General features: G+C 47.0%; 1 protein-coding gene across 3 annotated transcripts in view; it reads left to right on the forward strand.

The window, feature by feature from the left end:
• The window catches only part of LOC139758672 (zwei Ig domain protein zig-8-like), a 51,078-nt gene that overhangs the window by 16,485 nt on the left and 7,641 nt on the right, over window positions 1-26,952 (forward strand). For all 3 annotated transcript variants that reach the window (XM_071680257.1, XM_071680258.1, XM_071680256.1), the window contains exons 2-8: window positions 10,823-10,885; window positions 13,856-13,962; window positions 15,757-15,846; window positions 16,541-16,618; window positions 21,630-21,762; window positions 22,057-22,184; window positions 23,304-23,472. In XM_071680257.1, the coding sequence (XP_071536358.1) occupies window positions 10,831-10,885; window positions 13,856-13,962; window positions 15,757-15,846; window positions 16,541-16,618; window positions 21,630-21,762; window positions 22,057-22,184; window positions 23,304-23,472 (760 nt within the window). In that variant the 5' untranslated portion in view covers window positions 10,823-10,830. The remainder of the gene's footprint in view (window positions 1-10,822; window positions 10,886-13,855; window positions 13,963-15,756; window positions 15,847-16,540; window positions 16,619-21,629; window positions 21,763-22,056; window positions 22,185-23,303; window positions 23,473-26,952) is intronic.

The raw sequence follows: 26,952 nt of genomic DNA on the forward strand, positions 1-26,952 counted from the left end.
AGCATCCGAGCCACTTTGAGACTTTATTGTCACTTAAATCTCAGGGTTCGACTCCTCCTGGTTAAGAGAGCTGGATTGTGAGAGCGTTAGACGTAAGCGGGAAGATTTGCAACCAGGGGAAGGAGAGTGGGTTGTGCGCTACCCAGGCAGGAGGTAAGAGCTTTGTGAGATAATGTAAGAAGACTGTGTGTGTGTGTGTGTGTGTGTGTGTGTGTGTGTGTGTGTGTGTGTGTGTGTGTGTGTGGCTGTAGCGACACGCTCAGCACCAGTGGTACAGTGAAGAAAAGTGAGAAGATATCTTAGAGCCATCGACCCCTTGCAACACCCATCAGTACGACCCAGTAGTGCCTCAACACCTCCTCTACCGGTCACCTAGCCACATGGGGTCACCTGACCTGACCTACCCTACCCCTCTAATCATGACCTAACTTAACCTGACCTGAACTAGACTAACTAACCTAATTCATCCCAGTCTAACCTGATCTAATATCTACCCTACCTCTACGTAGGTCCGGGTGTCAGTCTGTGTCCCGAATCATGAAGGACGCTGGGTTGCTAACATGCACATCTGCCACCAATACATCAGTGGGTCGTGCTATATACTCGCCATTGGCATCAACTCATACCTATAGCCGTGCTAATAAACGCAGGTCATAATTGTTTTCGTGTAATTAAAATATGCGTTACCAGAGCGTAAATTCTCTCACTAAACGTACACAAAGTTAATTAGTGTTTTAATTGGTAAATATTTGCCAGGACCTGACAGGAACAGCTGCAGAGGGGATTAGACAGTAAATATATGACGACATTATTCATCCGGTCATGCTGGTCTTGGAACACCTGTGTGTATTTAGCAGGTCTTGAAACACCAGTCTTTCTGTCTATAGGAGGTCATGTAACACCTGTCTCCCTGCAGAACATTGGAACATCTGTCTGTCTCTGGAAGAGTTTGCAGACCTGTCTCTGTCTGTGACAGGTATCAAAACACCTGTATACCTGAGGCAAGTCTACTAACACCCGTCTGTTTGTGGCAGTGTTTGCAGACGTCTGTATGGCTGGTTCCTCGTCACAATGTCTTCAGATGAAGGTTTACCTGCAGCAGCAGCAGCGGCGGCGGTGGCTGATATGGGTCGACCTAATCACCTGGTCGGGAGGGGGATAATGACCCAGATGATGAGACGACGCGGAGGTCTGGTCCCCTAAAGCCATTAACGTGCTAGACCCTGACCTCCGCCAACACTGTCCCTGACCTGGGGATTACCTGTCCTCACCTCCACCCAGCGGTTCACCTGCCCCAAGGCTCATCTTCACCTAGCGGTTCACCTGGCCCAAGGTTCACCTTCACCTAGTGATTCACCTGGCCCAAAGCTCACCTCCACCCAGCGGTTCACCTGGCCCAAGATTCACCTTCACCTGGGCACCAGGGGGCCGGGCCACACTGTTCTCGCTCCACATTAAGAGAGAGGAAGCGACGCACAACCTGAATGTCACCGAGTGTGTGGAGTCGATCTAGCAAGTCTTGAGACAACCTTTGTTAAGACCCAGCCAAGTGAAGAGTCGTATCTGGTAGTGATGATGATGGTGGCAGGGTCGACGTCTGCTAGTGATGATGATGGTGGCAGGGTCGACGTCTGCTAGTGATGATGATGGTGGCAGGGTCGACGTCTGCTAGTGATGATGATGGTGGCAGGGTCGAGTCGGTAGTGATGATGATGGTGGCAGGGTCGACGTCTGGTAGTGATGATGATGGTGGCAGGGTCGACGTCTGGTAGTGATGATGATGTCAGGTGGTCGACGTCTGGTAGTGGTTATAGGACACCCCTGAGTGAGAATTAGTTGTACTCAGATTCAACAGAGTTGTGAGTTGTGGTATAAGTGCTTCCTGTTCTGCATACAGAAGTACGTAACGTTGGACCATTACGTTGTATGTACCAGATGGTTGTAGGGGACTTTGTGTGGAAGGATAATGATATTTTCGTGGTCTGGTCCGCTCCTGTGCCTTGTTTATATCTTGTAATATCAGGAGGGAGTTTGGTGTTAACATTCTGGTCACGTGTGGCTAATGTGCCCTTATTTCTCAATTTTTACCACTCCCTCGGTTGTATATTGTTGTTGTTTTAATTGTTTTAGTTTGTATCTGATACAGATTCCGGTGATTTGTCTTGTGTATTGGTCTTGCCTACCTCGGCACACACAAGGTTGGGGGAAGCTGTTTATTGTTCAAAGTTGGTCCTCTCCAGAGGGTACATCTTATCCCGACCTTCTTCCTTTCACAGGAACTGTGGCAATATTGGCTGTTCTCAACGTGTCGACTGAAGACACAATTCCCTACTTTATCATTTCATTTTCTGCGAAACATAGATTCTTCTTCATCTTATGAGTCTCGACATCCCAAAGCAAATTCTGACCAAGCGTCTTGATCCTAACCACTTCACCTTAACCAAGACTAACAATACATGAACAGCAAGACACAGGTCTACTTCAGTATATGGTGGACTCCACAGAGGGACAGGTCCACCGACCAGCAGCCGTCCTAAAGCTGGGCAAAGTCCATCTGGTCGATGTTAAGAGTCCGGCAGGAAGTGTGCACCGAGTCCTGGCTGTGGTACGTGAGGTCCAACGCAAAAAAATACAAGTCTCGCCTTAAATATCAGGTCGGCTGTTTTTCCCCGATGATGCACTGTTGATGTAACGACACTTCTTCCATAACTTGGCCTGCTCGGGGAATGGTCGTCCACCAGGGTTGTAGCAGCTGCTGCAATGTGAAGTGTTCCCACAATCCCGCCTCCTCTGGTGGTGCAGATGTCTTCACAGTTCACCATGCTGTAACTGTGCAGGGGGTTTCCACAAGTCACCATCCCGTGGTACTGGAAATTCTTCCACAATTCTCCATGCTAAAAGAGTGGATATTTTTTCCACAATTCTCCATGCTACAAGTGTGGAAAATTTTCAAACAATTCTCCATGCTACAAGAGTGAATATTCTTCCACAATTCTCCATGGCAAAAGAGTAAATATTTCCCCACAATTCCCTGTGTTGTGAGAGTGGAAATCTTCCTCCACATTTTAGCCAGCCGTTGAAGTGGAAATTCTCCTCCCTCTGCCCCCTGCTGGGTCCTGACGTGGCAGTGGTACTTCTCTAACCCTCCCACCTGATATAATCAGACTTCTACTGTTACACTGGCCCCTCTGACAATGAATGTTCCTCCGTAACTCCTCCTCCATGCTATACATCGTCTCCCTTGGCCTTTCACATAGGGGTAATCACTTCCCAGACCGGATCTTACAACTCCCTGCTTCCTTGAAGGTAAATCTCTTTTAAAGGCTTTCTTTCCTCCCTTGCTTCTCATTCTCTTCTATCTCTTATCTTAAAATCTTTCTTTCTTATTTCTTTTCATTCTCTCGCCACCACCACCAGGTTCCTCCTTCTATCTTATTGATGCCTTGTTCCTGTGTTTCTTAGATGCGCTTAAAAGATGGCCGCTCTCTTCGTGTTCCACCTATTTCCGGAGATTTAAACCAAGCACATACCGAGAGCAAGGGAAGGTGAAGAAGGTGAGTGTAGAGGTTGTGAGGGGTGGGGGTCATGATCATGAAGAGAATGATCTGAAGGCCATGGTGAACGTGATCCTAGTCAACCTTTGTTAGATGAATATGAGTGGTGAACCCAGAGAGTGAATGATGGCTTCTCTGAACTGAGACGAATGTAAGTTCAGTGGGTGAAAATGACCCTGAGAACCCATTCGAATATGAATATGCCAGAGGTGAAGGTGACCAAGTTGACTTTGAGACGAATATGACTGTCAAGCTGAATGAACATGAGCAAATCAGCGGATAAAGGTAACTTCGTTGAGCTGAAGCGAACATGAACAGATATAGGGGATGAAAGTGATCTGCTTCAGCTGTGAAAAATATAAGCGATCCCGGAGGATGAAAGTGATGTGCTTCATCTCTGACGAACATGAGTGACGGCTGGGGATGAAGATGAGCCTGTGAACCTGGCGGCCCCAAGACGCCAGTGTTGCCGCAGACATATGAGTGTGTCAGGTAATGCTGCTCGGGCAGTCTGTCACGCGGGCCCGGCCTTGGCAATGCTGCCTGCCAGTCCCAGGCTTAGCGGGAAGCTGATTGGTCGCCGGCTCTCCTGCTGCTCCCTGATTGGTGGCCTGGGGTCCCGATTGGTATCTGATTGGTGCTCCGGTTTCTTCCTGGTCCCTGGTTGGTGCTCTCGTTTTCCTCTGGTCCCTGATTGGTACTCTGGTTTCTTTCTGGCTCCAGATTGGTGCTTTAGAAGTATCAAACCAGCGCTGAATGACAGTTGCTTGTTGTGCTCGTCACTGATTGGCTGTCCTTAACTACCCTAGTGGGGCTGTCGAGGCCAAGTGGTTCACAGCTTTCACTTCGAAACCCCCTGGACCCTGGCTCGAACCCAGCCTCGGTGTTGACACCCCTCACATCGCTGCGGTGTGTGCTGGGGTCATAACCTCCGTGGTGTGGTGACCTTCCCTGACCTCTCTCGATCCCTGGGAAGGGACGACTGCAGATTTTTTCATTTCGTTTGTCGTCAATTCTTATTGTCATATTCCTGTCCACTGGACCCCATTGATGAGACCCTCCTGTACCCTAATCGAAGCCCAGTCCTCCTGTACTCCTGTCGAATCCCGGCACCGTGTTGCCAGTGTGTTGGTGCCTCAGGTGAGTGTTGCTGGAACACCCCTTAGTGTGTTGCATGCAGGTCGCAACACACGAGCGAGGTAGTGTTGTACGTGGTAATGAACACGTATGTTGGTCACATTTCAACTCCCCCTCCGTGGACGTCAGCGGTACGGCAGTGAGACCTGGAGTAGGCGCTGACGTCGGTCTGACGGTGCTGACGCCGGTCTGACGGTGCTGACGCCGGCCTGACGGTGCTGACGCCGGTCTGACGGTGCTGACATCGCTTGCTTTGAAGTTCCTCCTCCCCCAACTAACCCCACCCTCCCCCCTCCCCTCTCCCCGACTACTCCTGACAAATGTCCTCTTAACTGTCAGGAGTGTCAGCTCTTCATCTCAGTCCCTGGAGGTCAGCATCGCCCATCTGCTGACGTTTCCAACTTCCCCCCATCACTACCATGATACCGTCAGCCACGCTAGCCTGCTGACACTCTCACCAAGGCTATAATATTGCTTAATAAAGCTTGCTCATAAAGCTTGCTCATAAAGCTTGCTCATAAACTTAAAGATTATGAGTTTCTCTCTGCCTCTCCAATTCCCAAACTGAAATATGGGTGTGGTTCTCTGCTTTCTACAGTCGGGGGGAAGGGGGGGGGGGCTGAAGGGACACCCTGGTCTCTAGAGAGAGAGAGAGAGAGAGAGAGAGAGAGAGAGAGAGAGAGAGAGAGAGAGTTTCACTGTCCGTTGCTGTCTCGTAAGTCGTCTACCATATAGTCGTCGTTTACGTAGGTCGACGACCAGCGGTCGAACGAACCTCAAGACGACATCCTAGTGAGTTGTCTGACACGACCAATGTCGTACGACCCAAGACGACCAGTACGTTTCACACGATCAATGTCGTACGACCCCAGGATGAACCAGTTCTACTAACACGACCAAGTGTCGTGCGACCCCAGGACGACCCAGTGCGTCTAGCACAACTACCGTCGTACGACCCCAGGACGACCCGTGGCTGGCCTACTACCGTCGTACGACCCCAGGACGACCCGTGGCTGGCCTACTACCGTCGTACGACCCCAGGACGACCCAGTGCGTCTAGCACAACCACCGTCGTACGACCCCAGGACGACCCTTGGCTGGCCTAGAGAGTGACTGCAGCGTCGGCAGACAGCCAGCAGGATGGAAGGTAAACACCATCAAGTCATCCATACCTCGCGTGCCTCGCCTTCGCAAATTTCCTGATGCGGAAATTAGCAGGACGGGGAAGGAGAGGGTCTGGCCACCTCTCCCTGGAGGTTTCTCAGTACTACTAGAAACCACTGAGATGTTGTGGCCTACCAGAGGTTTCTCAGTACTAGAAACCACTGGCTGGTTGTGACCCATAGAAGACTTCCCCAAACCAGAAACCAATGGGAAGTTGTGGTCCAGAAAAGGTTTTTTAAGTCTGCAGTAGCACTGATTGGCTGTTCCCAGAAATACCAGTCGTCAATATTAGAAACCGGTTGCCCTACAGAGACCACTGGATTTCCTAAGATAACATAAGCATTAGAAACCACTATCACTTTCGATACTAAAGACCACTGGCATGGTCTATGCTAGAGACTATTAGTAGTGTCAGGACCAGGTTTCACTGGCACTGTCAGTGCTAGAGACCAACCAGTGGCTTTCCCATGGCGTTCTCTAATGGTGTTTGTTATCTAAGCGACTGAGAACAGTCGACGACTGCCTTCATGGTGGCCAGTGACGTTTACCGTAATGAAACCGGAAGTTCATAAAGGTATTACCATAAAACGAAATGAGTCGCTGGCATGACCGACCTGACCTTCATAAGGTCAAATGTGACTCATTAAGATTACACGGGAACTCAACTGACTCACTACCGCAGATATATATATATATATATATATATATATATATATATATATATATATATATATATATATATTCCATATATATATAATCATTTCAAAGTACTACTATAACCATTTTTCCTGTAATCATAGTGAAGTATATAAGAACACTACAGTAATACAATACCTTTTGTATATTTCCTTTAAGAGAAAATACAACAACGAGCGACGCTCCCCCCCCCCCCCCCCCCCCCCCCCCGGGAACAACCAGAGAAAGTTATAAAGGTGTCATTTGTATTGCTGTCAGGCCAGACGTGACCTGACCCCACACCCTCAGGTGATGTTGGGGTGGAAACATACACGAAAGCTTCTCAACGCAGGTCAGGTCAGGTCAGGTCAATAAGAAACTATTGTCTATGGCCCGCGTGCAATATAGATAGGTAATGACACACATACACACACACACACACCCACACACCCACACACACATACAGTAGGGTACAACATCTCAAACAACTTTATGGTCCATAAAATTTTAAGAGGTTGTTGCGCGGGTCGACTTATGGTGCCTTTACGTGTGGTGGTGGTGTTGTGTGTGTGTGTGTGTGTCTGTGTCAGATCCAGACACGTAGCTGTTTATACGTGTCACAGATTCTGACACACACACACACACACACACACACACACACACACACACAAATAGGTCGTTAACATCAAACAACACCTGGCCATTCAAATCATCATCATCATCACGGACAAAGAAAAGAGTAAAAGAAAAACCCTCTGGTAGGAGTAAAACAATGCTATATGCTGTCTTATATATTTTCCCGGTAAGGCATTTTGTCCCATACAGTTGGCGAGGAAAAACCTACCGTACGTGTGATCCATCATTATGGTAATATCATGGCAGCCACCTGACCAGAAAATGTGGTAAATATCCACATTTGGCGAGGATGTGTCACGCATTTCCTCCCACTGTTACCGTCTGTTTATCATACAGCCAATGTTAAACATGGGAGTTCAGTGGATGGTCCCCTCCCTGGGAGCCAGCAGGTCCCCTCCCTGGGAGCCAGCAGGTCCCCTCCCTGTGAGCCAACAGGTCCTCTCCCTGGGAGCCAGCAGGTCCCCTCCCTGGGAACCAAAAGGAAACATCATTAACTTCCTGCCAAAAATGTTTTTCTCAAGTCGTGAAAAACCTTTTGTAAGGATTTGATTAGATTCTCCTCAGACGTTGTTGGTGAGTGTGAGGCTTGAGTGTGTGGTGAGTGTGTGGCTGGTGAGTGTGTGTGACTGTGTGTGTGTGTGTGTGTGTGTGTGTGTGTGTAATTGCTAATTTGTGCCGTGCGGGGAGGGCTGACATGCGTCTTCTGGTCCCTACCACTGTGATGATTTTTCCATCCACTGAGCAAGTTTCCCACCCCCACTTGCGTCTTCCTGGAAAATCGGTCGTGTTTACATCCCCGTGTGTGGGTCTGCGTCAAATGCCTTCTGGCGGTCCTACAACACAATACATCCATCCAGCTCCTTCGTCTCACACAGAATTCTCTCAGTCATAAAGTCAAAAACATTTGACACGGAAAACTTCAGGTTTTTTCCCTGAGTCTGTCTTGTTCCTCACTTAAGTTTCTCCTTCCCATATATAGTCATCTATTTTCTTTCTGATTATCTTCTCCAGTGGCGTGCAGACCACACTGGCCAGAGAGAGTGGTCTGTAGTGTGGACCACACCCATCAGAGAGACCTCTCTCTATCTAAGGGCAATGTCTCAGTCTCCTTTCTTAAAGGAAAGGCACGACACTCGCTCTCGTCCACTCCCTAGGCACTACAGCCAACACTAGGTGTCACTCACCCTCAGTGTCAGCCTGGAATGTCGAGGGTCAGGACCTCCCCGTCCTTGTTGAGGTTCAACCTCCCCCAGTCCAGGGTTCTCGCCAGACCTCTGCGGTCCACGGGGTTCTCCCCCAGCCTCTGCAGTCTACTGCTCCAGGGGTTCTCCCCCAGGCTCTGCAGTCTACTGCTCCAGGGGTTCTCCCCCAGGCTCTGCAGTCTACTGCTCCAGGGGTTCTCCCCCAGGCTGTACAATATCTGGTTTACCTTAGTTAGTGTAAGTGTTGGGTAATGATATTAGGGAAGTTTAGTGAGACATGTGTCATACATGAAGCTGCCGCCACACCTGCTGCCCTCACCAGTGGCTCGTTACTGTCAGGGGAGCCAGGACCCCTCCAGTATACTGGGGTGGGGTGACCAGCCCCCCTCCAGTATGCTGGGGGGGGGGGCACCAAGCCCCTTCTAGTAAAGTAGGTGGGGTTGCCATCTCCCTCCAGTACACTGGAAGGGATAGCCAGTATACTGGAAGGGGTAGCCGATCCCTTTCATCATATTGTGGTGGTGATGGCCAGGCGGGGCCGGAAGCAGCAAGTTGAGCAAATGAGTAAAACCCGCGACGGTTCAGCTAGACGTTCTTGAAGCAGCGGGAGGAGCAGCAGCAGGAGCAGTGTGAGGACCGGCTGTGCGAGAGTGAGCGGTGGTAGGGACATGCCTATATAAAGCATACCTTCAAACCCTCTCTCTTTCCCCCCCCTTCACCCAGAGGATCATGATCGAACTCTCACTTCCTGTGAGAGGAGAGAGTCTCTCTCTCTCTCTCTCTCTCTCTCTCTCTCTCTCTCTCTCTCTCTCTCTCTCTCTCTCTTTGTAGGAAGCTTCTCCCACGTCTCCCTCATTCTGTCTCCCTTCCCGCTTAGCCTCTCCCACAACTACTCACGCGGCCATTAAGGCATCATCTGCTTTACCCTTTCAGTTTACCTCCTTGGAATCCATACTTGCTGGGAGCAGCACCCGCACCAGAGGTCTAGACCCACTCAACGCAGAGTCATCTTGACTTACTCTACAAGGCCAGACGACCATCGGCAGGCAAGTGGCCTCAGGCATACGTGTCCGCCTTCGACGAGGAGGTTTTACCTCATGTGGCCGTTGTAGACAAGTGGCCCGTTTCTAGACGACTCGTCTTAGAAGAGTCTTTATCATCGTCCTGTCTCGTCGTCTTAGAAAAGTCTTTACCAGAACAGTTGGCTTAATATCGTCCTACCCCGAGCCAACATCCGCCTCCTTCTCGCTTGTCCTCCTAACTCACACCTCACGTACAGGCCCTCCTATCTATAATGAGGGGAGTGGCTGGGTCCTTCAGGGGATGTCCTCATAAACAGGGGACTACTGGGGGCTATATGTCCCCCCCCCCTCCTCTTTATAGATAAAGAACACCTGAAGCACGCAAGGGACACCTTAATGAACAGGGAACTGAACTTTATGAACAGGGGAGAACTAGAGGGTAAGTGGAATACCACTTAATGAACAATGGACATGATCAGGTTAATGAAGGTGGAACTGAAGAGGGGAGTGCTAGATGATGAGGGAAACTAAATGAACAGGGGACTGCTGGGGTAAGTGCTGGGGTCTTTAATGAACAAGGGGGGGCCACTGGGGTACGTGCCTGGCGTCTTTAATGAACTTTAGTCTCAGTTAGATTAGTTACAATTCCAGCTTGACCTTCGACCTCACACGTGATAACCTGCACGCTTATCTTCCCGTCAGCTTTAGTCACCGAGTACAGCAAGGCGTGTTTCTCCCTCGAGAGTAATACATCTTGATGTTGCAACGTTGATTACATGCGTCTATCATGACAATTAAGTAGATTATTTTTGGATTACATATGGATTATATTTGGATTACATTTCGCTTCGCAGCTCCAAATGGAATCGTCTGTTCCGAAGGATCATTTTTCACAGACTCGAGGCGTAAGATTAGTCCAGAGGGACCGGCAGGATCAGGTCTCTGAGTTCCTCAAAGGAGCAGTGACCGAGGTAGGAAGTCCCTTAAGGACATCTGAGATTCCTACATTTCCACTAATGAGAGAAATGCCAGTACCTCTGGTGCTGATTATCCCTGGTAATTACCGCTCTGGCGGAGGGTAATGATGTTCTTGGCCCACGTGATAATTACTTTGTACACTGGATGATGTTTGTACTACTGTACTTCTCTGATACAGTGTTCTATGCCTTATCAAAATTCCATTTTCCTGTTGGTGATTACATGAATAGTAGTTCTTGATTTACTTGAAATTCAAAGATATTTTGTTGTTGTGGTATACACACGTGTTGATCATCATCTATACATCAATAAATCACAAGTACAAAGTTGTAGAAGCAACGTGTTTGGTAATGCTTCCTATTGAGATTAATATACAGACTGTATTATATTGTATCGTTTTGTATTGTATTGTATTGTACTGACTGTATTGTATTGTATTTCTATTTTCTTGCAGGTGAGAGGATGTCTCGTCGAACTTTAACCTCGCTGGTCAACTTACTGACCTCCCTGGCTCTAGGTAGGTGAAGACGTTTTGACCTCCCGTAGCTCTAGGTAGGTGTCAGAGGTTAACCTCCTGGCCCTCAAGCTCCAGGTGGGAGCTAGAGGTCAACCTCCTGGCCCTCAAGCTCCAGGTGGGAGCTAGAGGTCAACCTCCTGACCCTCAAGCTCCAGGTGGGAGCTAGAGGTTTATCTGACCTCTCGGACTCTAAGAAGATGCCAGAGGTCACCCTTCTGACCTATCAAGGTTCTACCTAGGCATGAGGTACCTCTGATAAGTTAGTGTCCGAGGTCAACATCTCGACTCCTCAACCTCTCGGGAGGCACTGGCAGTGGCCATCTTCCTGACCTCCTTAGCTGTGACAGTCGAGGTCAACCTCTTTGACTTCCTTAACTGAGGACAAACCCAAGTCGAGGACAAACTTGGGCCGAGGACAAATCCATGAACAGTGTGAACAGACCCGTCCATGGGAGGCAATGAGTCAAACCTTTGGTGACTGGATACCGCGTCAACAAGAAGTGACGTCATCAAGACCTACATGTAAGGCCAAGGAATAAAACCACAGTCTTATCTTCCTACGTGTGATGCCGAGGAAATGGAAGTGCAAGTCGTATTCCCCAGCCAGGAGAGGATGACAGATAAGATAAAACACAAGCTTGAAAACTGCCATGAATATTGGCTTAAATGACATTACAGTTTCTTCAGCTAATATATATATATATATATATATATATATATATATATATATATATATATATATATATATAGGTAAAGGTGGTGATAACCTCATGTTTTCCACACTAGGTGCCATGGCTTCACACACACAAGCGCCGGACTCTCGCTTGCAATGACCGGATGTGCATATATGAATGTTGACAATGGTTGGCAAGCATGGTGACTGCACGCATGCACGGTGCATGGCCGCTCTGTGCACGCCTTGTTGACGCCAAGTACAAATACCATCTGGGAATGGATGATGCCTCCCTCGCTCACTCTCATTATATATATATATATATATATATATATATATATATATATATATATATATATATATATATATATATATATATATATATATATATATATATATTAAGATAATGACAGTAGCCAAGTATTTTTCTCCAGCTTTATCTCATTTTCTACATACTGTGAGATAAGATATAAGACATTTAATGTCCCTCATTAAACACTTTTAATTACCATAATGAAATAGCAGGCAAGATATCATTCATCTGTAATGGTGTTCAAAGATAATGTTGTATATCTTGAAGGGTTGGCTGCTGTGATGCACAGAGGTTCTTTCTGTTGCAGGGTTGTGACTGTGATGGTATGGGGTTGTGGTGAGGTTTGTGGCGGAGGTTGTGGTAGGGTTGTGGTGGGTTTATGCTGGGTTCGTGGTGGTGATTGCGGTGTCCTTGTGGTGAGGGGTTGTGATGGGGTTGTGATGGGGTTGTGGTGGGGTTGTGATGGGGTTGTGGTGGGATTGTGATGGGGTTGTGGTGGGGTTGTGATGGGGGTTGAGTTTAACTCTAACATGAATAATTCTTTCGAGATATAAAATGGCGGCGTTGAATTAGATTTTAATTATTGGAAATTTGTAAGAAGTTCAGTAATTACCTTCGGAACTCTCCCCTGCCCTTGTGAGATGAGTGAGAGTGGGTGAGAGTATTGCCTCAAGAGGGAAGTGAGAGGGCCGCGAGAACCTTATCTTCCTCAGATATATATATCTTGATAAGGTCTCCCTGCTTTGTCTCCAAGCTGAGGAAGATCTGATGAGGAAGATCTGATGAGGAAGATCTGATGAGGAAGATCTGATGAGGAAGATCTGATGAGGAAGATCTGATGAGGAAGATCTGATGAGGAAGATCTGATGAGGAAGATATGGTGAGGAAGATCTCGTATAATGACCTGAAGTACTCCTGTGTATCACTAAATCATACAGCATTATATATTCCTATATTCTACATAGCTATATATAGTTGTAAGTTTGTAGAACGATAGAAAAATTTATGAGTGGGATGATAGCAAGATTCTCCTGGGGATGATAGCAAGATTCACCTGGGGATGATAGCAAGATTCACCTGGGGATGATAGCAAGATTCACCTGGGGATGATAGCAAGATTCTCCTGGGGATGATAGCAAGATTCACCTGGGGATGATAGCAAGATTCACCTGGGGATGATAGCAAGATTCACCTGGGGATGATAGCAAGATTCTCCTGGGGATGATAGCAAGATTCTCCTGGGGATGATAGCAAGATTCACCTGGGGATGATAACAAGATTCTCCTGGGGATGATAGCAAGATTCACCTGGGGATGATAGCAAGATTCACCTGGGGATGATAGCAAGATTCTCCTGGGGATGATAGCAAGATTCACCTGGGGATGATAGCAAGATTCACCTGGGGATGATAGCAAGATTCACCTGGGGATGATAGCAAGATTCACCTGGGGATGATAGCAAGATTCACCTGGGGATGATAGCAAGATTCTCCTGGGGATGATAACAAGAGAGTGTTATGATCCACTGATCTGAGGAAGATGAAGAAACTTGTGTCATTACTTATTCGAAACTTTACAAACTTCCAGTGATGGAAACTTGACTCCCAACATGAAGAAGTTGGTCTCCAGGTCATGTAACAGCTGGCGACCTCGCTTGACCTTTGACCCCAACATGACGGGGTTGGTTCCCAGGTCATGTAACAACAGCTGGTAACCTTGACTCTTATCTATCTAATTATCTATCTTCTATCTTGTGTCTAGTAAGTATACCTATACAGATGTTTATTTCGATCAAGTTGAGTTTCAATTCAAAGTTCTCAGTTCAGATTTTATTGTGTCTTTCGTAAGTACAGTCTCATGTAGAGTTAACTAACCCATCAAACGTAGAGTTCTATGCGAAGGTAGTTAACCATGGGAGGCCAATTAGACCATTAAATGCTATAGTTGTGTTGTTAACTGGCGGTTCTGTCCCTCTCTCCCCCCAGTTGTGACGTCATCAGTGCCTCCAGTGACCGACACTGGCCAAGGGGCGACGCCTGAGGTACCCAGGGGGGAAGACACGCCCCCACGCAACCACCAGGAGGGTCCCAGGGTAAGTCTGGAGGCTGGGGAGCTGGGGGACCGCTCCCTCCTGCCCCATAGCACCAATCAGGGGGGTTCTCTGGGGGTAAATCATAGGGTCTGAAGACCTGGGGGGTGGGAGGGGAAAGCCCACACCCCTTAGGGTCCCCAGGGATCGTTCCACTCCCCAGGGTCCCCAGGGATCGTCCCCCTCCCCAGGGAATGACCCTAAGGTAAGTCCTGCCCAGGGTAAAAGGTCGTCCTCACCTCAACAAGGTCAAGGTCAGCTGAAGACGACCTTAGTGGCTAATCTAGAGACCCTAGTGGTTGATTCAAATACCCAGTATCTTATTTATACGCCCCAGTATCTTATTTATACGCCCCAGTTGCTTATTTATACGCCCCAGTATCTTATTTATACGCCCCAGTATCTTATCTATACGCCCAAGTTGCTTATCTATACGCCCCAGTATCTTATCTATACGCCCCAGTTGCTTATTTCAGTACCTTAGCAGCTTATCTAAAGACCCCAGGATATTATCTACAGACCCCAGCAGCCTGCTAATCTAAAGACCTCCTCAGTAGGTATTTCAAAGACCTCACTAGTTGATCTCCATTACCTGCAGAAGATCTATGGTTACAACCCGGTGTAGGAAGAGGTTTAACTTTACTTATAACATCAAAAGTTATCAACCTGTACTCAGAGGAAGGCTTTAACTCAAGTACCAGTAACCTTAAGTACGAGTAACCTTAAGTACGAGTAACCTTAAGTACGAGTAACCTTAAGTACGAGTAACCTTAAGTACGAGTAACCTTAAGTACGAGTAACCTTAAGTACGAGTAACCATAAGTACGAGTAACCTTAAGTACGAGTAACCATAAGTACGAGTAACCTTAAGTACGAGTAACCTTAAGTACGAGTAACCATAAGTACGAGTAACCATAAGTACGAGTAACCTTAAGTACGAGTAACCTTAAGTACGAGTAACCTTAAGTACGAGTAACCATAAGTACGAGTAACCATAAGTACGAGTAACCTTAAGTACGAGTAACCTTAAGTACGAGTAACCATAAGTACGAGTAACCATAAGTACGAGTAACCTTAAGTACGAGTAACCATAAGTACGAGTAACCTTAAGTACGAGTAACCATAAGTACGAGTAACCTTAAGTACGAGTAACCATAAGTACGAGTAACCTTAACCAGGTCAATCTAGATTCACAAGTCTGAGCACAAATAGTTAGTGTATGACGCCAGTGTAGTTCATTCTGCCATGTTGGATGCTGAATAAAATCTTTATTGGCAATCTTGGAGGTGCTCATGGCAGTGTACCTTGATTAGAAAAGACAATTAGAATAATTCCAAGTCTAATCACTCTGTAATTAATTAGTAGCACTTTTTTAATGAGTGTTTCTAATCCATTCCAGTCCACGCTCAGGGCCAGAGAATTCTTAATCACAGGGAGAAACTTTCTTCTCGGGATGAAGTAAAGTAAAAGAAAACTCATTTCCACATGTTACACATGAAGCAGAGGACGCATGTCCACACTTCTGCTCTCCATGTGGCTAAGCTGGACATGGGACACTCATGAGACGTATTTTAATGAGTTAAAGTAACGTATGTCCTCATGTTTGCCCCCCTTCCCCCTTCCCATGTCCTTCAGATGGACATGGGAAGGTCATAAAACCTGTCCTAATGATCCAGCGTAACGTGTGTCCCAACATCTGGTCTAGCTATGGTCTAACTGGACATGGGACACTGGAGGGAGGTGTGTTGGTCAGCCAGGGTGACGCATGTCCTAACATCTGCCTTCCTTGTCCTTCAGGTGGACATGGGACATTCGGGGAACGTGTCCTCGGTGCTGGGCAGGACAGCCTCTCTACGCTGCCGTGTCCTGGACAGAGGCAACAACACGGTAGGTCCCGTGTAGAGAGAGAGAGAGAGAGAGAGAGAGAGAGAGAGAGAGAGAGAGAGAGAGAGAGAGAGAGAGAGAGAGAGAGAGACTATACCACTTGAGAAAGCCATGACTTTTTAAAGTTGATGATGTCATCTAAGTATCCTCATTATATAAGTATGCAAGTGAAAGAAGGAAGGAAGGAAGCATCACAAAAGAAAGAAATCTTAAAGTGTAAGGTCGCTTGGAGGGCGTGGGAGGTACTGTGAGAAGGCGTGGGATGTACAATGAGAAGGCGTGGGAGGATAAATGAAAGGGCGTGGGAGGAGAAATGAGAGGGCGTGGGAGACAATGAGTGGAAGGGACACAGGAGGAATAGAGATAATAGAACTATTTTTATCTAAAGATATATTTTCTCCACCAGTGTTCTCAGTTCTTCTCTATACACGTGTTCTCTACTGTTCTCTATACACAAGTACTACCTAACGTTCTCTAATAAGCAGTGTAACTCAAGGTTTCTAAATATGCTATTAAGGTTTTTACACCACACTGTTTTCAATATTTTAGTGTTCTCTACACACTCATGTTCTCAAGTGTTCTCTACACCTGATATTCTAGTATTCTCTACTCACAGATGTTCTAATGTGTTCTCTACACACTGATGTTCTCATGTGTTCTCTACACCTGGTGTTCTCAAGTGTTCTCTACACCCCAGGTGTCGTGGATCAGGCATCGCGACCTTCACCTGCTCACAGTAGACCAGTACACCTACACCTCCGACCAAAGGTTCCAGGTAGGTGTTCCTAGTGCTCCCTGTATACCACAGGTGTTCCCTGTATACCACAGGTGTTCCCTGTATACCACAGATGTTCCCTGTATACCACAGGTGTTCCCTGTATACCACAGATGTTCCCTGTATACCACAGGTGTTCCCTGTATACCACAGGTGTTCCCTGTATACCACTTTGGTACCTCTTTGATCCTATGTTTATCTTACAATGGTCTATGTATGGAGTGGGGAGAGAACCCACATTATAGAGACCATCAACGAGGACCATACCTCTGGCTGAGGAAGACCCCCCCCTCCACGCACCCCCCTTCATGAAACCATTAAATGGAAACCACACTGATATCTGGTGGAGAAAACCCGCCTCTCCCCAGGAGATCATGAGGGAAACCCACCGCCCGGGCGTTGGAGACAGAGCGTCGCTTACACAGCCCCATGATACCGCCTCACAGTCTCGTGGGGAGAGATTAGCGACGTGGCGTGGCTTGGCGTCTGACGGCGAGATGCGAGATACGAGACCCAGTTGACTGTCGCCGGCGGCCTCGCCGTGAGCCGGAAATAGAGCCTGGAAACCGTGTGTGTGTGTGGTGCAGGAGGCGAGGCTGGAGGGGCACGTTGTTGTGGTGCTCGATCACGCGGTACGTCTTCGCGCTCGGTCCTCAGGGAGGGCCACAACCCCTGATGAGGACGGTTGTGGCCTTGATGATCTACAACCTGGGTGGTTACAACACGTGTATCCCATGATCCACAACCCTGATGGTTGTCAGGACGTCTGGGAGGAGGGGGGGTTGGGGTTGTAAAGTCAGATGAAATGGTGTGAGACAGACGTGACCATAGTTTGCCTGGCGTGTTTACAACCCCGGATGTGCATGATGCAGTCAAGTACTTGCAGGAAGGAATGTGTTTGTCTTGTTATCTGTTTGCAGGATTTCGTCACCAGGGACATGACAGGTCATGGGTCATATTACTATTCTTCTCATAGTTGTTAATGACTGTGTTTGTTAATGACTTGTGTACAGAGCTTTATTCACTGGCAAGGCCACACGGCTCACTTGAACCGTCCCTCTCACACGCCCGTTTATGTTGCCTTCTTCTCTCTGTTCTTCAGGTATTGCTCCTCACACAGCTCACGTGAGCTGTGTGAGCATATCCGATCCTCTGGGATCCAGACGCCTAACACACGACTGGTGCTTCTTCCGACGGTTCTTGTGGTGAGACCCCGCTCCACGAGGATTGGCCATTATGATGCCTCGTCATGTCGCCCAGCTAAACTATGGAGTTTTTTCTCCTTCCTGAGACCAAACTCTCATTCCCTGAGCCTTTCCAGCCTCGAGGCTAAAGGTCTTCCAACAGTTAACGAGCGTAGGATGATGGTCCTTGTGTTCATTCTCCCTCACCTTCTGTTATTTTTCTAATGACGCCAAAATGGGTTCCACGGACGGCTTTTGACACCGTGCCATGACTCGTATCATATATATATATATATGTGTGTGTGTGTGTGTGTGTGTGTGTGTGTGTGTGTGTGTGTGTGTTTGATCCGTGCCTGTGTGTACTTGTGTATGTGTGCGTGCAGGAAACACACACACACACACACACAAACGTACAGGAAACATGTTATCATTCTGGAAGGATTGTTACAGTGAATGTGAACGGCCGTCGTTCAGTCATGTTCTCATGTTCTTCTCCGTGAACAAAACCTTCATTATAGAATTAATATTAAACACATAACTGAACGAGAAGGAATCGAAGAACTAAATAAATTTGTACAGTAAATGAAAGCGGATAGAGTGGTCCTGGGCCTGACTCGTGAGCCGTGTTGCCAACATGAAGAAAAAAAAACCTTTAAGAAAGAAGTTCTTTTGAGTGTGAGCGTGAGTGTGTTGTCAAGCGAGGACCTAAGGTCTTGAGTTGCTCCTTGAAGGAAACTGAGAACCTTTTTCTCACTAACTTACCAGTAAATGGCCAGCAGGAACGGCAACACAAAGAAAGCCATTTTTATCTTGGTCTACGTGTGTTGCCTACCTCGGCTGGCTCCAGGCTAGTGTTGCGGGTGTCCTGTGTAGTGTTGACTACCTTGGCTGGCTAGTGCTGTGGGTGTCCTGTGTAGCGTATGCTGTGTAGACAGTGTTGCTTCATCACTCGTCCTAACGTAACAGATGAACATCACAAGGCGACCATCGTGAGGAGTAAACTCATGAGGAAGTATTTTCATCTTGTAAACTTGTGAGGGGCTGGTGTGGTATACTCATGTGAATACTACGTTTCTTTGGTGTACATTACGACAATAGTGTAAACTAAGTTTCTCTATGGAGTATCCTGCATCCCTCTGGCGTCACATCAGTTTACGTAAACCTACACAGTCTACTGTCTTGTGTATAGACGCGGCTAAAACTGAATGTAAACTGCTTAAATGCCCATAGGTAAGGAGGATGTCATTCATGGAAATTTATGATAATTTAACCCCTTATTAAAACTGTATATAAAAAAATGTTGATTATAATGTAAATAGACGAGGGTGGTTAGGTATTCTATAAAGTTGGTGCTTCAGGGCGACACTTGCCTTAATGGCGTTGAAGCTAGAGTGTGATGTGGTGTTCTGAGCGGCAGCTTTCTGAGTGGCACTATAGACTCGAGAAAAGCATTCTGATTGACACTGTAAACCTGAGTGGCACTCTAGCTCTGAATGGCAGCATTCTAAGTGGCACTGTTGCCCTGAGGACCAGCGTTCTGAGTGGCGCTACATCCCTGATTTGGCACTATGGCCCTGAGTGACGTTGTAGCTGTGAGTGGCAGAGTGCCGGCAGACGAGGTCCCTGACCCCCCCCCCCCCCCCATCCCCCTCAGCTGACAGGAATAAACTGCCCACGAGGGAAAGTTTGGCTTGACCTGACCAGCCAGAAAATTCCCCTAACGGGAAACACCGTGAAGAGAGAGAGAGAGAGAGAGAGAGAGAGAGAGAGAGAGAGAGAGAGAGAGAGAGAGAGAGAGAGAGAGGACTCTGATGTACATAATTCCCTACCATTCACTTCTGTCCCCGCTGTTGTGATATTACTGGTTATAACAATTTAATACATTCCATAAACCCTTACAATGGGGACTGTACTGTCTCGTGCATAACACAGCTAATGGTGCCCATTTAACCACTAGTGCCAATAACACCAACTGGTGTCCATTACACCAACTGTTCCATCAAACCAATGATTTCTATCACACAGATGGAACCCCTTAATATAATGGTGCCCATTAACCTGAGGCAATGGAGGGAACCCATCCCACCCCCTTAAACCATCATCTCCATTAATGGAACAGCAAACAAAAAAAATGGTTGAATTTTTGTAGTAGTTGATTAAATTCATTTTTCCCCATTTTCCAAAACTGCACCACTTTCTAGTATATATATATATATATATATATATATATATATATATATATATATATATATATATATAGTATGGTCATACCACAGAACGCCATATGCAGAGCAGGTAACGTTCCTTCCCTCACAAGATGACACCTTTACTGGCACCTCTGCCAACGCCAGGATGGAAATTGAGAACCAGACCTCCGACTTCAAGTGTTGGTAGCGCTGACTCTTGAAGGAAGATGGATGGAAGAATTCCAAGGAAAGAAATCAATAAGGAAAAAAAAAGTGATTTTTAGGAGTCTAGTGGGAGGGGGGGAAAATAGATAGGGATGGGAGGAGGAGGAGGAGGAGGAGGGGGAATGCTAAAGTTTGGCCGCGGGAGAAAAGAAATAAGGAATCGTGTATTCGTTGGCATGACTCATAAGAACTGCAGGAGGGAATGTACTGTCATGGTGAATGGTGCGTGATGCAGGCAGCAGACCTGCAGGCACGCAAGCAAACACTTCCACAAACCAGAATTCTGTCTTAGGAGTGAGGATCTTTCTATATAATATGGACCCCCCAAAATATAGAAATGAACTAGAACTATAGAAAAAAAAAAGACTCATTTACGTGAAATATATTTGTTGATCGAACCCCCTAAAATGAAATATTTCTGAGCCATTAAACATGAATATTGTAAAGAAAAAAACAAAAACAAATACATAAGACCACTGTGATAAATAAAGGCAGAGGAGAGAGGAAGACATAAAGCTGGCTTAGCTGTAACTGCTAATAAAGCTGGCTTAGCTGTAACTGCTAATAAAGCTGGCTTAGCTGTAACTGCTAATAATAAAAACGTCAACACATCTCTCCAGTTGTTGGAGCGATGTATAAATCTTTGTTCAGCTCAACGAATGAGACCAGCACACGGATGTCAGAAAATCCCGCCCCACCACCGTAACAAAGAGGCCTTGTTGATGGATGAAGCCAGGGGGAGTAGTGTGTAGCTGTGTTTGTGTCTCTGTGTGGCAAAATGTTTTTTACACACATGCACACGGACTCACACGCTCGGACGCGCACACACAAATATATCCACATCTGATATTATTCTGACCAGTAACTAATTTTTCTTTATTTTTTCATAAACTATAAGGTAATGGCTTAGTTCTATAGCGCCAGCAACATACCTGAATTTTAGTACTAATTTGTAAAGAATTTATGCATTTTTTTATTTACGTGAAGCTTATATCTGGAAAGCCAAAACTTTGTAACATTTTTAGTAATACTAAAAAGTTGGTGTTGCTGTCGTTTTCATTCAGTGTTTTTCATTTTGCTTTTCAACTTTCTAGCGACTCCGATTTTTGTGTTTAATCTTGACATCCCAACTGCCATTTTCTATGGTGTGACATCATAAAGTCATGATGTCCTGCTCCGTCAGGCACATCATTCTTTACTTCATGACATCACTATGGAACACCTCCTCCAGCAGGCAATGCCTCGCTCCCTTCCTGTCTCCATAATGATTAATCCTACACTTTTTTTTACTATAATACTTTCCTCCCTTCCCTCCTAGTCAAGGACATAATAGGGGGAAGGCTGATGTATAGATAACCCTCCTGACATCTATGTAGAGTGACTTCCTGACGTCTGTGTGATGTCCTCCTCCACCAGGCGATGTACGAGCCGTCAACAGGGGACTGGGTGCTCCTGGTGGCCTCCGTCCAGCTCCGGGACAGAGGAGTGTACGAGTGCCAGATTGGGACGACCCCACCCAGGAGCCACTTTGTCACCCTTCATATTATTGGTGAGTCTCTCTACTCTCTCTCTCTCTCTCTCTCTCTCTCTCTCTCTCTCTCTCTCTCTCTCTCTCTCTCTCTCTCTCTCTCTCCATGATGAATATAGCACCGTCTCAGACGGGGCACAAGTGTCCTTTTAGGTGTACTACAGGTGGACAGATGCAGTTGTAAGAGGGGTGAGGGGAGGGTGGTGACAGATGTGTGTGTGTGTGTGTGTGTGTGTGTGTGTGTGTGTGTGTGTGTGTGTAGACGGGTTGCACAGGTGCTAAACAGATGTGTGTTGCTTCCACTACCCCGTCCAGAACCGCGCACGGAGATCCTCGGGGGCGGAGACCTTCACATAAACACAGGCTCGACCATCAACCTGACCTGCCTGGTGCTGTACCACGCACGCTCGCCCCACGCCCTCACCTGGCTCCACGAGGGCAAGGTGAGTCCCTCACAGCCCTCAAGGGAGTCCCTGGCACACAAAGTGAGTCCCTTCAGAGCCCTCAGGTCCCCAGGGACGCCACAGAAAAGGACTTGGGTAAGTGACAACCACTCGCATCTTGTTGTAGTCATCAGCTAACGCATCAGCTGTTCCCTGAGGCTTTGTTTACATTCCCAAAAAACAAATGACTGGCGTCCTCAACCATGGCGACTGGCGGAAGTGAGGTCCACTGAGTTACAGGTAAGACTATATACTGTAGAAATATATTACTTGAATGGCGAAATATATCTATCTTTTCAGTAGACGTAGAAATATATTTCCGAAGACGTAGATGAAGTAGACGGCGATAATAAGGAACTTAAATAACTGCCAAGCGTAATTTTAGGGAAACTTAGTGAAAACTTAAAATTGACTCAAAGTTATTAATGGTAATTCAATGGTCAGCGTCGCTGCTACCGAACCCCACAGGTCCAGGTTCGAGTCCTGGAAGGGACAGTAGGCTCGCACCCAACCCAGGTGCACATCCTGCCCTTGAGGGCTGGTCGGTAAATGGGTACCTGGCCTTAGGGAAGGTCAACTCTCCCTTTGCCACATATAATGAGTCAATAAATAAACCAGTTTGTAAACAATGAAATAAACAGATCATATTCACATGAAACTTAGCAAAATAAAAAAATCAATAATATACTTTGTTAGTCTTGATGGCATTATATATCTCTACTCCATGTGGAGTTCTTGAAAAACTCCAACAAAGAATTCTTATCTATTGTACGTTTCTACTGATAACGTTTTTCTCGCGACTCCCATCACACGTAAACGCTTCTCTAACCTGGCACCTCCTGGCACTCCTACCCTCCCTCCCCTGACCGTGACCCCCAGGCACTGGAGTGGTCGTTGACCCCCAGGCACTGGAGTGGTCGTGTCGGGGACGACCTCACGACCCATACTGAACGACGACCCTGCCAGGGTGGGTTGGTTGATGATGTAAGTCACACACTGACGACCCTCTGACCCGACCCTTCTTTCTTTGCTCTCCTCCCACGAGATCCATTACGACCCTCCTAAGGTCGTTGTCAGTCCACCTGACGCGACCCTTCTTCTCTACTTCCCCTCCCCCAGGAGATCCATTACGACTCGGCCAGGGGCGGTGTCAGCGTGCTGACGGAGGCTGGGGAGGTCACGAGGTCGGCCCTGCTGATCCAGAAGGCCAGGAGAGAAGACTCAGGCAACTATACGTGTCAGCCCCGAGGGGCGGAGTCGGCCACAGCCAGGGTCCACGTCCTCCACGGTACGTCCTCTGAACCACGTCTGAACGTTGTCTGAACCACGTCTGAACGTTGTCTGAACGTTGTCTGTGCGTTGTTTGAACGTTGTCTGTACGTTGTTTGAACGTTGTCTGTACGTCATATATGCGTCTGTATGTATTCTGTGTGGTTACGTCTCAGTGTGAGCGTCTGTCTCCATGTCTGTCCAATTTTGAAATTCATTTATCATTATCAGGATAGGTCTGAACTTGTATCATTATCAGGATAGGTCTGAACTTGTATCATTATCAGGATAGGTCTGAACTTGATACTACCTTACAAGTAGCCCTTGTTCCTACAGGTAACCAGGTACAGAACCGGGACCAGTACACTAGGGAACCCTGGTACACACACAGGTACTACTTCATCAATGGCGATGACAGTGTATTATTATATATTTTGGCTATGTTATATAGCAAGGGGATGTTTTCTGTCTACTGCTATAGCTCACACACACACACACACACACACACACACACACACACACACACACACACACACACGCACATACACCAGAAGAGTTAGACACCTGAATATGTCTGCAGATGACGCCAAGGTTAGGAGGAAAGTAAAAACAAAAAGGATTGTCCTACCTTACAAGGGGACCTAGACACACTCCAAAGCAGCTCTAATACATGGTTGATGGAATCCAACCCGAGTAAATGTAATGAGGATGGGCCACAGTGAAAGAGGCCTCATTAAGACTATCATCTGAAGGATACAAACTGCAGGAACGTGTGTGTGTGTGAGAGAGGAACTTAGGAGTTGACATTGTACCTAACCTCGTTTCCAGAGCCAGACTTCTGGAGAATAATAGTGAAGGAGACAAAGTGTCTGCTGGCAAGTATTAGAACCGCATTTAGTTCCGTGGATGAGGGCATACCAGGTCGTAATTGAGGTCAAAATTGGAATACGCTTCTCAGATTTGGTCACATTTCAAGAAATACAAAGAACAAATACAGACACGCACCCGGAAGAGGACAACTTGTTACCGGGATCAAGAGACCTGAGGTTACAGTGAGCTGTATCTTTAGACTGTAACAGTAGTCGAGGTCAGCTTCTGGTGCTTGAGGTCAAAGGTCAGCCTGGGGTCCCTTGGAGTCTCATGCAGGAATGTTCTGTACATTATTCGTCCAGGGAGGCGCACGAGTGGGGACAGGAAACACGAAAGAACAGAATTATAGTTTCTGAAGGAATGTTCTTCCGACCAAGTTCTGATTGACAATGAATGGCTACCGGGTGTATGTCTGGCTGCCCATCAGGTGCAGATCTGTCTGCCCATCAGGTCATGGCCTCTCCGTCCCATCACGTGCACTTCTGACCTCCAGTCTGATGGATATCTGGCCCGCCCATCAGGAGGACATCCGTGTGACCATCAGGATCGTCGTGTTCTGAGTGTCAGTGCCAGAACCATCGTGCATCAGCCGTGGGTCTTAGCATCTCTGGCATCTGGACATAAAACCTTCCCTCTATCTATTACTCTAATGTCCTTCTTGCCCGCAGATAGCGGAGCCAGAGCAACGCACATGGCGTGTATAAAGACCATCTTTGCGTCATGTGCGACTAGGTTTTCCGAACTTCACGGCTTTAAGTACACTCTTATTTAAACATGTTATTTCCTCTCTACATCCTGCCTGCAGATGAAGGGGTTCCACTGCTTTGGTATATTGCATCTTTGTATACAATGCGTTGTAAGAATTCCAGCTGGTCTTGGCCAGCAAGCAATATGCATGTTTGTGGCTCAGCCTTGGAAAATAAAAGGAATATATGCAAATCTTCATTTACAGCACTCATGGCGAGCCTGCTCAGTCCAGCCTGTGTTGGTGTGTCGGCTGGCAAGTGCTGGGTTCGACTCCCAGCGGACATAGCACCATGTTTATGGCCTTTAGCTCAGTCGCACACTTGAGGCACGACATTTCCTTAAAGTACTTGTTGTTGTCTTGATATCTAGTAATAGCAGTTTTGATTCATTTTTGATTGAAAAGTCATTGTGAGAAGTGGAAAATACTGACGTAATGTCACACTTCATAATATCTTATCTTTTGCTTGGGAGAAGACATGTTTAATACATCCGTCGCCAATGTAACAGATCCCGGACATAATTCTCTTCGTTATCTCAGCATCTCAGGTGATGTAGAGAGACAGCTACGCGACTCATATGTAGAGAGACAGCTACGTGACTCATATGTAGAGAGACAGCTACGTGACTCATATGTAGAGAGACAGCTACGTGACTCATATGTAGAGAGACAGCTACGTGACTCATATGTAGAGAGACAGCTACGTGACTCATATGTGGATGGGTGTTGGAACTGTCTCTGAAAAAAAACAGAATCAACAAAAGAACTTTCTGATTCTTGATGTGAGCCAGATTACCAGCGGACACAACAACAACGCTTCAGTCATCTTCCGTGGTGGAGGACTGGACGCGTCTGCCTCATACCCTACATCTCCGGAAAGATGAAGACAATGATAAGAATGACAATCATTTTTTGGGTGAAGATGAATATCTATGAACAGCCCAGTTTCAGGACTGTACCATTTACAGAATATCCTCACAAACGAAATATTCCAGTCTATGATCAGCGAAATCTAAAGAAGAAAAAGGATATAATAAAACTATCTTCATACGAATGTGTCTGGCGGCTTGGCTCAAAACTGTGACGCACACTAAACTCTCATCTTCTTGTTGGAGATTATTTTTGTCAGCGAACGAAAACGACAGAGATCCACGAGGGGACACGTGGGGATTAAGGGGGACACGTGGTCGGGATTAGTAAGGTGGGACACGTGGTCGGGATTAGTAAGGTGGGACACGTGGTCGGGATTAGTAAGGTGGGACACGTGGTTGGGATTGGTCAAGAGGAAACGCGTGGTCAGGACTGGTCAGGAATGAAATATGAAAACATTGGATTAAAAGTCAACCACGGTAAATATGGCTTTTACCACGGTGGCTGAGTCGACCTCGGCTGTGTTGACCTGTAGCTTGTGTCGACCTGGAGGCTGTGTCGACCTGGGGTCTTTGTCGACCTGCCTTGACCTGAGGGAGGCAGGGTGTGGAGGGGGGGGGGGGAAGGTGTCCAAGTTCACAAAGGAAAAACTACACAGTTGAAATTCCAGGAAGGAAGGAGACGAGAGATGAACACACAAGAAGAAAAGATTCCCGTTGAAAATCATTGAAAGAAGAGAAAGAGAGAGTTGAGATAACATGTCTGGTGGCTACCAGACCAGGACTCCCGCTGGCAACCAGAAACCACACACATGAACCAGACATGGGGCAACCATACTGTGTGTGTGTGTGGTTGGGCCAAGCCACCAACCCAGACCCCTCACCAACCAACACTGAGTCCTGGTCGACCTCACAGCTACCACTGTGTCCTGGTCGACCTCACAGCTACCACTGTGTCCTGGTCGATCTCACCAGCTACCACTGAGACCTGGTCGATCTCACCAGCCACGACGGT

This window comes from Panulirus ornatus, chromosome 31, assembly GCF_036320965.1.
Source record: "Panulirus ornatus isolate Po-2019 chromosome 31, ASM3632096v1, whole genome shotgun sequence".
NCBI classification, from domain to species: domain Eukaryota; kingdom Metazoa; phylum Arthropoda; class Malacostraca; order Decapoda; family Palinuridae; genus Panulirus; species Panulirus ornatus.